This window comes from Nycticebus coucang, chromosome 1 (genome assembly GCF_027406575.1).
Source record: "Nycticebus coucang isolate mNycCou1 chromosome 1, mNycCou1.pri, whole genome shotgun sequence".
Lineage (NCBI taxonomy): Eukaryota > Metazoa > Chordata > Mammalia > Primates > Lorisidae > Nycticebus > Nycticebus coucang.
The window spans coordinates 169,265,392-169,278,068 of NC_069780.1; the positions used below are offsets into that span (position 1 = coordinate 169,265,392).

The 12,677-nt window shown below is 39.1% G+C and overlaps 1 protein-coding gene and 1 non-coding gene across 3 annotated transcripts in view; one reads left to right on the forward strand and one right to left on the reverse strand.

Moving 5' to 3' along the window:
- The window catches only part of NPR3 (natriuretic peptide receptor 3), a 64,902-nt gene that overhangs the window by 31,292 nt on the left and 20,933 nt on the right, over positions 1-12,677 (reverse strand). For both annotated transcript variants that reach the window (XM_053592559.1, XM_053592549.1), the window contains exon 3: positions 10,966-11,132. In XM_053592559.1, the coding sequence (XP_053448534.1) occupies positions 10,966-11,132 (167 nt within the window). The remainder of the gene's footprint in view (positions 1-10,965; positions 11,133-12,677) is intronic.
- On the forward strand, positions 9,238-9,339 carry LOC128592536 (U6 spliceosomal RNA). Its single transcript, XR_008381911.1, has one exon. It is a non-coding gene; the product is annotated as a U6 spliceosomal RNA (small nuclear RNA).

The window sequence follows — 12,677 nt, forward strand, 5'->3', positions numbered from 1 at the left end:
CCATCAACATTTTGGACTTTCCAAAAATGTAACATCTGGCTTATTTAAACAATAGCTTATTAAATCCTTGTTTCCCTTCAAATACGCTGGCTAGCAAAACCATCCATTCCCCAACCTCCTGTTTCATTTTTGAGTGTCAGAGAGAAACCTAGGAGAGAGGGAATGCCCAAATACACATCCCACCTCCCTAACAATACTGCTGTGCAAGGGACACTGCCTGGGTATTTGTTTAATTAGTTAAATTTTCAACTTTTAAATAAGGAGAAAAAACAAGCTACGGGTGGCCCACCAACCTCAAACGAGTAAATATCCAAGGTTATAAAATCACCCCCTGCTCAGAATACCTGGTTAGAAATAAAAACAGCATTTACCAAATTCTACCCCAAGACAAGAACAAAGATCACATTAAGAAGTATGAAACTGAATTTCAAAGCCAAAGAACGAAGGATGCAGCATTATTTTATTTAAAATGTACTCCATACACTCTTTACAACTAAAAAAACACCTTTCTTTAACAAAACAAAACATCCCAAAAAGCCATCTCTGAAACTAATTGGAGAAATTCTAGTCCGCTCTTAAAATCTAGGCTCTAATTTTATGTTTGCAAAACTACACTTGCAGCTGTATCTTTGCAAACACAAATTGGACACAGAACATTGCAATTACTTAATTTGTATATACAACGGTGGCTTTTGCATGTACAGTTACATGCCATAGAATGGTGACCAGTTTTGAACCGAAGAAAAGCTGGTCCTTTATGCTTTAAAGCTAGAGTGATGAAAATTTCCAAAAGACCTTTTTGATGTAATGTTACAAGCAGTAAAACACTTTATTGTAACAAAACATTCCTAAAATGGGGATGGAGAAGGATGGCTGTGATGATGGTGACACCGTGATTTCTCAATTAAAGGACAAGTAAATTCCATACCCAGTTAATGACAATGAAACTCAGCCTCTAAATTAAGACTAAAGTTAGAAAAACACTTTCAACACATATGCGTAATAACAGAATCCTGGTGGTAGGAATACCCCCTGAGGTGGTGGTTGTATAAGGGCTTTCTCTGCTCAAGTCCACTGTGCAAGTCCATAGTCTGGATTCTTGTCTTCTCTCCTTTGCCACTAGAATGTCACTGTCCACAACATTGGAGATTACTGGAAGGGGGTCCGTTTCAGGGGAGAGGGTCTCTGCTCCCTAAGGTGACATTGGAAGGTAACTGAGCCCATATTGGGGCTCTCTTGACAAGTTTATGTCAAATATCTTTCAACATTTTCCTATTTTATTTCACAATAAAAGAGCAATAACAGATTCTAGAAAGGATGTACAATTGCTACAATTGCATTGTGATAAATTATAAACAACCTTCCAGGACACATCTCCAATTATTTTTATGTACATATCCTGTTTTTCAACTTTAAAATCAAGTCAATATGGCTTTTAAAAAATCTGTAGGCCAGCCTGGTGGTTTACGCCTGTAATCCCAGCACTCTGGGAGGCCGAGGTGGGTGGATTGCCTGAACTCACAGGTTGGAGATCACCCTGAGCCAGAGTGAGACCTCGTCTCTAAAGATAGCCAGGCATTGTAGCAGCTGCCTATAGTCCCAGCTACTCAGGAGACTGAGGCAAGAGAATTTCTCGAGTTCAAGCGCTTGAGGTTGCTGTGAGCTATGATGCCACAGCACTCTACCCAAGGCAACAATGTGAGACTCTGTCTCAATAAATAAATAAATAAATAAAAGAAAAATTTAAAAATCTACTTTAAAATGTAAAATTCTACTTACACTGGCAATAGGATTCATAGATAATGTTCCTAGACACATACAAAAGAATTGTTTTTAAAAGAAAGCTAGCAAAGACCTACATCAGAGGCAACAGTTTAGGCCTACACATAAAGTAAAATAAAGTCTTCCTATATCTGTATGACAAACCCTTTTGTAAAGAACAACCTATTTTTTAATATGCATTATTTTAATATATGTTGCTTGTGTACAATTGCTTTTAAAAAATAACACATGTCAGGTAGGTCTAAGGGTAAGAAACAAAGCAGTGAGCCAACAAATCAGGAAAGAACAGCCATTAGAAGAAAACTGTAACCAAATGGGAATTTCTAAAGGAAGAAGAGCATTTTGGACCAAAAGAAATATGCCCACTCCCTCCTCACACACACATTCTCTCTCTTTCCCTTGCTTTATTTATAACAAAATTAATAGAACAACAAAAAATAGATGGCACTTCATTTTTGAACACTTGCATTATATTGATATTCAACAATCCAGAGAAACTTCTGGTAAGTCACAGCCATTTAAACACATGTTCCCTCCAAAATCTCCACTAAAGGCAGGTGTAGTGGCTCATGCCTGTAATCCTAGCACTCTGGGAGGCCGAGGCCGGTGGATTGCCCTGAGCTCACAGGTTCAAGACCAGACTGAGCAAGAGCGAGACCCTGTCTCTAAAAATAGCCTATCTTGTGGCAAGTGCCTATAGTCCCAGTTGCGTGGGAGGCTGAGGCAAAAGAACCGTTTGAGCCCAAGAGTTGGAGGTTGCTGTGAGCTATAACACCATCGCACTCTACCAAGAGTGACAAAGTACTCTGTCTCAAAAAAAAAAAAAAAATCCCATTAAAGTGACAATAAATGAAAATTTTAAGGCATAAATGCACAAATCTAATTTAGAGGAAGAAAATAGGAGATGAGAAACATCAACAAAATTTTGGAAGGTGGAAAGGGAAAACTCAATGGGTCTATAAAACTAAAACATAGGAAGCTGTGCACAAGAAAGAGTGACAGGGAGCACTAACAGGAAGCAAAGCTATGCCAGTTCAGAGTCTCAAGAATTGGAGACACTAATTGCCTCGGAAAGTGGGAAGCAGTGGGGCTAAAAATAGTCAGATGAGTTGACAGTCTGTGTAACAAACACTTATTTTCATGTAAATATCCCATTTTTTAACCTTAAAATTGAGTCCAATCCCCTCCCCAACCTTACACAGAGAAGTAACCTCCCTTTCTCATCCGGACAGAAGATAGGAGTTTTATTGTCTAAAAATTGTGAAGCAAAGAAGATCTGAACAGAATACCAGGCACAGTTGGAGATCGGGCAAAGCATAAAACTGAAAATTAGGTTCAAGAATAACTATGAAGTCCTAAGAGTAAGACTCCCTCTCGCTAGGATCCCGGAATGGAGTGTAGCCTCACAATCCTCAAGAATGGAATTGGAGGAGAATTCATTAGTGAAACTGACTAGCCTGAGATAATCAACTTCCAAATAACCACATTGGAATAACGCTTTGGAAAAGCAAGTTTGATACCTGATTTTCCACAGGAAAGTCCACCACTAGACAAGTTCTGTTCATATATATAGTGTTTCTGGAAATATTTAAAATGGCTCATGCTTAAATATAAATAGACAGCTAAGAATTATAAAAAACTAAGAAAATGTTATAATATCAAAAAGAAAGAGGTCAAAATTAATAGAAAACAATGAAATAAAAAAAAAGGCAATGCAGTAAGTAAAAGAAAACTTTTTAAATAACAAATATAAGATAACATACCTACAATTGTAAGAAGCAATTTAATTTTAGGTACCCTTAGTCTACATTCTACTTATTAAATTATGATTGCTACCAATTATAAAATAAATGTCTACTTTAGATAAAATGTGAAGTAAAGTGAATTATAGAACTGATAAACAGGTGTGCTCAGAAAGACAAAGTCTTATATTCAGGGAACAAAATCAAAGCACTATTTTTGAAAGGGGGGGCATCCCTTAACAAGAGAGAGCTCTTGGGAATTAAAAATATGACAGCAGAAATTAAAAATTCAGTAGATGGGTTGGAAGAAAAATCAGAGTCAATCTCTAAGAAAGTAAAAGAAAAAAGAAGAGTTGGAAAATAGGGGAGAAAATTAAAGGATCAACTGAGAAGGACCAACATCCAATTTTCAAAGTTCCAGAAAAAGCAAACAAAAAGTTCTCAGCACAAAGATATAAATACACCCACTCCAAGATACATCATTGTGAAAGTTCAGGACATCAATGAGCCCAACCATCTGCCTATTTCATCTCTAATTCATTCCTCTCTTTTCATTTGCCCTGTTATGTATCATAGGAGGATGACTCCTCCAGGTACATATCCCTGTCAGCTGATTGCTGGTTGGTTCAGCCAACAAGAAGCACTGGTGGGAGACTAGAGGCAAAAGTAAAGTTAAAACCAGGGTATGGCTCACTCCCAGTTGGTGCCTTGGCTAGCATTTCTAGAAGCAGCTGCCTTTACTCTGTGCTTCTAGCTCCCATGGGCAGCCCTAACTTCTGAATCCTGGGAAAACTGTCCCTTCCCTGGACCTTCCAGCTCTAGGGGTGGTAATGGCTTTTTGCTCTTACTAATCTCTGACTTTTCTTACTCTTCCATTTAGCATCTCAGCTCTTTCTACACTTTAAAGTTGATCCCCCTATTCAATTCTTATAGAATTAATTGGCATAGCGTTTATTTTCCTGATAGATCCTGACTTATATAATCAACAATACAGAGAAAATACTAAAAGCTTCTAGAGATAAAGAAAAAGAAATCATGAAAAAGGTAAGAAGAAAATTCAGAATGATAACACCAAAAGCCACAAAACAATAGAGCAATGGCATCAAAATTTTGAGGGAAAGCAATAGTTAAACTAAAATTTTATACCCAGCTATGCTGTCAATTAAATATAAGAATAAAACAGTGTATTTCCTGATTCTCAAAGTATCAAAAGATTTTATACTCATGCCCTTTTTCTCCTTCAAAACTAAGGTGAAATTTTAAAAAGAAGGAGATCTGATATCAAAGAAAATGGTAACGACATAAGAGAGGACATTGAAGACATAACAGAGGACAATGAGGAGAGGAAATGAAGGACATTTTCAATTTGATACTGAAGGATGAAATTATTCTAGACTGGAGTAGGAAGGGCTCAAAAAATAGCATCATCATCTAAAATGTTTGAGAAAATGAAAACGAAATAGAACCACATGGAAACAAATAAAATACTCAGGCAAGCCTGGGCACAGTAGTTCACACCTATAATCCTAAACTTTGAGAGGCTGAGTCAAGAGTATTGTTTGAGACCAGAAGTTCAAAACCAGCCTGAGCAAGAGCGAGACCCTGTCTCTACAAAAAATGGGGAAAAAATTAGCTGCGCATGGTGGCACATTCCTGTAGTCCCAGCTACTCAGGGGGAAGGCAATTATTAACACCAGAGAAAACGAAAAGCTACATAGGAAAGATACATAATCACAGAACACTATATGATTCTACTGTAAATATTTATATAGTCATAATAACAAAAGCTTGAATACATTTTTAGCTTTTCTTCAAATTTTATTTATTGAAAGTATTTTTAAACAGAAACTATTCGCAGGGGTCCTCAAACTACGGCCCGCGGGCCACATGAGGCGGTGTGATTGTATTTGTTCCCGTTTTATTTTTTCACTTCAAAATAAGATATGTGCAGTGTGCATAGGAATTTGTTCATAGTTTTGTTTTTTTTTTAAACTATAGTCCGTCCCTCCAACAGTCTGAGGGACAGTGAACTGGCCCCCTGTTTAAAAAGTTTGAGGACCCCTGGGGGCATAAAGGGTATTGGCAGAAAAAAATATATAAAAGTTCTAAATCTTTTTCAATTTTAGGAAATCTGGAGATAATATTAAAAATAGCAATATGTATAATCTACTTTAGAAATATGGGTGGAAGCCACAAAAAAGGAGATAAAACATTAATCACGATTGCTTCTAAGGATTGGGAGTCAGAGGTAGAAAAGAACAGAGCGGGAGGCTCATGTTTGTCTATAACTCCTTAGTACTATGCATTTGTTTTTTTACTCAATATGGGTTCTTTTTTCATTCATTGTAGTGGGCTCTTTTAATCTAAAAAGTCATGTATCATTTTGATTTAACCAATAAAAATATCAGTGAAAGAAGGTGAGCTTTACCCCAGGGCTGAATCAACTGTTAAAGGCTCGCCAGTGAATGGGTCTCAAAAGTGCCAAACACAATAGGGAGATGGCTCAAGGCCAAGTGTGGGATTTACAGGGCAGAGAAGCCAGAAAGGCTGCCAGAAGGGAAAAAGTGTCTCCAAAGTTGGCTCAGACTAACTTGAGAAATAGCAGAAGGAAAAATTTAAGTCTACCTTTTAAAGCATAATGCAAAGATACGAGAATTAGAAAGACTGAACTGTCTCCCTAGTCCAGAATAAATGAATGAACAAATGAATAAATATCTCTTTCATCTCAGAAAGAAAAATAATGGTTTTTGAACGTAAGATTAGGCCCATTTCTGTATTTTCTTCCAAGGGAGTGATTTTTCAATGCAACCATGTGCCCTATCCGTGTGAATAAACAGGGCTCAGGACAGTAACTGAGCAAATGGTACGCTGACCAGCCACGGTCTAGCTAGCTCAGTGATTCTTAGCTTTGCACTACACTGACCTCATTAAGAATCAGATGTTAAGTACTGACCACTCTCTCCAAAAGTATACACGTGTATTTACAAAATCTTGTACATAAATATAAAGAGTTAATGTACCCTAAGTCAAGAAACCCTCATCCACTTAAAGAGCTCATGAAAACATGGATGAATTTGAAAGAAGCCTCCTACTAAAGAAGAACTAAGTGAATCCACTTTGATTTCATTTCTCAGGGAACAGATACTTTCACATATGTGCTACATTTCTCTGCTACAAGATAAAATATCCAGATTTCAGTGACACCAACGGCGTGTCAAAGCACTTTACACGAAGGTGCTGGTGTCTTATGTGCAGGATGGCACAGGAATAGAGCTCTTGTGGGCCCCCAGAGCTCATGACCATGGTTATTTATATACCTGCTCAAGTATTTCTAGGGTATGAGGATCCCACCACCCACTGTCCAGGATAAAGCTCACAGCCACGCCCCCTGAGCCGCTCACTAGGCAGCATCTGGTTACATCTGGAAAGTATGGATCTGGGCAGGTGAGGTGCAGGGCAAGGAAGGGAATACTCCAGCCGGAGCACCTGCCAGGCTTACTTGTGGCAACAGAGACACGTAATCCTCGGGTCATGGGTTTGCCCCTCGTGGGGCACATTGTTGTCACAAAGGTCAGACTGATGTAGTGGAAAAAGAAAGTCACTGACCCAGGAGTCAGAAGATGAAACTAATCTGGGCTTGGCCAGCACACAGCGCATTCTAAAACCAAATACCAGCGCTCTGGAATTGGAGCCACTCGGGTAGCAGAGGCCAAGCACCTCCATCAAGATGCCCTGAGTGAGAACCACTGCCCACGTGGCAGCCCAATAAAAAAGTCCAGAGAAGGCCAGACAGGCACTTGGCAGCGACTTCGCAGAGCCAGACCTGGAGCTCCACCCATACTTGAGCACCTCTCCAGTGGGGCTTTACTTCTAACCTTAGATTTCTGAGGACCTCCAGGTGGTCTACAGTATCCCACTCCTCTCCCCCAACACCATCTCCCACCAAGCCAGTGAAATGGAAGGTTTTGCTCTGTGTACCTAACAAGGCTCCAGCCCGGATGCTATCACCCGCCAGCCTTGTGGCCCTGACTCCCATATATTGGTCATGCCTGCTAGCCCTCCCCAAGCCTCAGTTTCCACCACCATACAGGAAGTGGGGTGGATTCAATGACATTGGGATTCAATAATAACAAAAATAATAAGCATAATAGTATACCTACTATTTTGTCTGTGATATAAAAGTCTGTGGTACTTTTATGTGCCACAGACACAGAAGAGAAGGCAAGAGAGAGCATAAAGAAACGGTGGCTGCCATCATCCATCAAAATTTGAAATACACATAAACTAAACACACAAAACATTAATTTTACTAAAAACATCATGGCTATTCCATCCTCTTTATGTGTCAGCATAGCCCATAAAAATTTTAAAGTTTCAAATTTTTGCATTTTGAGAAGATCATAACCTTTCCAAGGATGCTGAAAATGTGGTAATGAGATGGTTGTGATATTCACAGATCTGAAATAGAATCAGTGACAGAAGACGATGTAGAATGCCTAAAACAAAGACCTGTGTCCAAAACCTTTCTTTACCCTACATTGTACAAACCTTGATGCTTGTTGTGATATTTTTGTTTCAATTATCCTAATAAAAGGTGTAAGTTTGCCTAAATAAATAAATAAAACTTCACTAATAAGGAATAAAATCCAATTTCCACGATCTAATAAAAACTCTCCCCCAAACCACACAGTGAACATCATGCTTAAGTGGTGACATGAACAGATATGAAATGATGTATGCTCTTCATTTTAAAACTAATGTGCCCACTATCACTGCTTAATATTTAATGCTATATTGGGATCCTAGTCAGAGCCATTAATAGTTGCAATTTAATGAATTATACTTAATCTTAATTTAATATACTCAAAACTTAAATTCAATTAAGTGTGCATACTTAAGGACACTTTTTAAAACTATTTTACTTATTTATTTATAGAGTCAGTTTTAATAGTCTCACCGTTGGCGAAAAGCAGTATTGAAATCTACAGCCACAAATAATCTCTAAAGCACTGCTATTTGGTCTGGAAGGTTATTATGAATCTTTATAGCAGGTATACTTTCCCAGTGAGATTTTGCATAGACTACCATTAAAATAAGACTTACTATTCTGAACACAGAACAACTGCTGACCAAGAAGAATCCCCCAGTAGTGTGTTGAGATGCCAACTTTTGCCAACGAGTGTCATTATGTTGGACAGCATATGCTAAAATAGTTAAGCTTTCAACAACCTCAGGGAAAATGCCAGACAAAATAAGCACCATTGTTAAGTTTTTAAACCACACAATTAATATAAGTCTAACAAAGTAAAATAATATACAGTAGCATATACAAAAGTGCTTAACATTTTCAATATCGGTACAGGTCACCTTTGACAGCACTACTGCAGGAAATTCAATCCCCTTTGTGTTCCTTCACATCCCTGCGGCAAAGCATTTGGATAAGGTAAGACTATCTAGCACACATCTCCTCAGACATGGTCTCTGTTGCAGAAACACTACTTCTGGAGCACACTGGCCAATATGGTAGCTGCTGGTCACACATGGCTACCAAGTACCTGAATAAGGGCTCAAAATACAGTAAGTATAAAATTAGACTAGATTTCAGGCAGTGCCTATGGCTCAAAGGAATAGGGTGCCAGCCCCATATGCCAGAGGTGGCAGGTTCAAACCCAGCCCCAGCCAAAAACTGCAAAAAAAAAAAAATAAATTAAAAGTCTTCGGCAGCACAGACACTAAAATTAGAACTATACTGAGAAGATTAGCATGGCCCCTGCACAAGGAGCACACGCAAATTCGTGAAGCGTTCCATATTTTTTCTTGTTGGATGAAAAAAAAAATTAGCCTAGATTTCAAAGACTTTGTACCTTAAAAAGGATATAAAGCTTCATAAGTAATTTTTATATTGATTAAATGTTGAAATTATAATACTGATGTTTTGAATTAAAGACAATATACTGTTAAAATTAATCTCACCTGGTTTTTCTTTTACTTCTGTGTCTAATAGGAAATTTTTTTTTTTTTTTTTTTTTGCAGTTTTTGGCCAGGGCTGGGTTTGAACCTACAAACCCACCACCTCCAGCATATGGGGCTGATGCCTTACTCCTTTGAGCCACAGGTGCCGCCTAGGAAATTTTTAAATATATAGGCAGCTCACATTTGTGACTCATATTGTATTCATCTACTAAATGGCACTGATTTAGAAAGTCAAATGTTATTTTAATGATGTGTATATAATCCATACATAACATTTAAAACATTCATAAATATGTTTATAAGACCTTTTGTACATCATTTGATAGCAAATTCCTATAAACACAGGTATAACCTTGTAACAAAAGAACGAAAGAGCTACTATTTATTTACTTTGAACTTTTGACAGGGACAGGCTAAATGCTTTAGAAAAAATTATCTGTCATCCTCCCAACAGGAAAGAGAACTTTGGATCAGGGAGACTGAGCGATTTTTTCAAGATCACACAGCTCAGAAGCACTAGATCCAGGTTCTGAACGCAGGTCTGTCTGAGGCTGATGCCAGTACTGAGTGGCACTTGAAGTGAATGAATCAGGAGTTCTCCTGTTTGGAAGTGAACATCTCTCATGAGTTGATCATTATCCGACTTGGGCAGGACTGTTCAGCCATAGGCCTATCATTAGGAAGGAATTCCTTTTCCGTTTTCCAGCCCACCTACCCGACGGTTCACTCTGCTCTGAGAAAGCATTTGCAGGAGTGACACGATGGCCACACAGTAAAGTGTGCCAGAGACAGCTGAAATGATAGCACCAAATGAAGTGTGGTCAGTCCCCACCTCTAAAATGAGCCCCTCAGCTTCATCCTTAGCCTGATCTGAGCTTCCGACTCCAGTCCACTTTTAGAAGATGCCCCAGTCACAACAGCACTGACAGAGTGGGAAGCCCTGAAGTACCCAAGTAGGAAGTAGCTTCCAGCAGAAGGGGAGGACAACTCCATCCATACTGAAGAGAAGCAGAGCAGACTGGCCATAAGCTAAGACAGGGTGCCAAAAGAAAGCACCTCCTAAAACCCCAAACGTCTTCTACCACCCAGCTTTGGAAAAATTAGGTATGCAAAACCTCGGCATGCCTTCATTCATCCTCTCCGCTAAAGCCCTCATAAGTCAAATACATGATGGAAGTCTGCAGACATTCTGCTCGGCATTAGCGCAAGTTCCCACAAAAAGCCATTTTCCTTCCTGTAGCTGTTGAAAAAGTGTATGTGAAGGTTGGTTGTGCCAGGGTATGGTGGGGTAAGGAGGGAGGACAACTGGCCAGAAAAACACAGAGAGAGAGAGAAGGCAAGAGTGACATTCAGTCCCAAACCTAGGAATTTTTGAATGGTTCCGAATGGGACACTCTGTCACCTCTGATTTAATTAAAAGACTGTTTTTCAGGATACTGAAGGTCTAGGCTCATAATCAAGGACTTACGTAATCTTCCTCATTGAGTCCTTGTTTCTCAACAGAATTTTTCACTTCCATGGAAAACTTCTCAAACTCAGGTTTCACTGTCCTCAGTAAGGTGACTGTTTGAAGGGACGAGTACGCTTGCTTAGCTTCAAAGTCATGTTTGTCTCCTCTCTTCCACGAGCCATCTCCTACAGAAGAAATAAAAATATTTATAATTCCAAGCCAGCCACCATAAAGAGGCCATTCTCCCTTTACAACTATGATGTGTCCCTCATGTTACTTTTGGCAGCCAGGGCAAGACGTATTGTCATAGTTTTGCACTTGGGTATAATGTGACCATGTCAAGACCATTAAAGGAGAAGAAGGCCCTTTGGACATGTGCTCAGAATAACCATGTAACTGCAATTTTCAGCCTCTCAGATATGCGCCATTGCAGAAACAAGCAAATAAAAACAAGTAAGTTTTTATTCCTTTCCATTCATACTTATTTTTTTTAATACCTACCATCAACTATAGAGACAAAATAAATAATATACCAGTGTGGCATAATAAACCTGATGTTATGTAGGTACAGGACAGCAGGTCACAGTGATACAGGACCTAGACCTGCACACACATAATGGAGTTGTCACCAATAAACGAAAAAAGTTTGAATTTGTTGATATCTCCTGAATCCCTTCAGAGTGAAAGTTAGCTTAGATTTGAATATTTGTATCTCTCTAGCACCAACAACGTCATAAAAATCACTTACAGGAAAATATCCATCATTTAATGGATATTTCTTTAATAAAAGAAAATTGCTAAAATTTATTAAGTACATATATAATAATAAAAGCTCCATTTGTTGAGCACTTGGTATGTATAAATATATTTACTCCTCATGGTTTGGGCAGTACCATCCCCTCTCTTTTACAGATGGGGAAACTGGGGCACTAAGAAGCTGTGTAGCCTGCTGCTTCACTGATCTCCCTTGCACAAAAGCAAAGGCAAATTACATGCACAAGAATAATTACTCTTCTCTTTATTATTTCATTTTTGAGAAAATACTTGATCTACAGAGCCTCCAAAGGCAAGGTGGACCTCTAATTGAGTTTTTTCTTTCATTTATTACTATGATTCCTGGAGATCTCTGAAAATACAACAAGGTATTCAACCTGCTGGAGTCCAGCACACAAATCATTCATTTGTCTCAAGCTCCTGTCCATAGCAGAGGATGTCCCTGGGGCGTGTGGCCAGGACTCCGCAGCACACACTCTACTCTTCCAGAAGTTCAACAAAGACTTGGTGGCTTTAGGATTTCTATCACAGCTTGAATCAGACAAACATGTGTGATCTACGTATTACATGCAAGGTTCCGAGATGGCCGTGTTGGGCATTATGAATGTCTGAGCAGTTTCCACCACATTCCAGAGACAGACTGAAAGTCAGACATGTAAACAACTGAGGTTATTACAGGATAGGACTGACGGCTTCCCATCGAGGGAGGGGAGCACAAGGAAACAATGCTGAGTATAGAGGAAGAAGCCATGAGCGCCAGCTGGGTCCTACACGTGAGACTGGGATTTTAACAGGAGAGCAGGAGAAGGGAGGGGTGTGCTTGGCAGAGCACACAGCACTGGCCGAGGGGCAAAGATGCACAATACCCAGTAGGGTGGAACCTAAGAAAAGAAAGACAGAGATAAAGAATGTGTTTGTGGAGGCATCTGTATGATCACAACCCTAATAATAGCAAG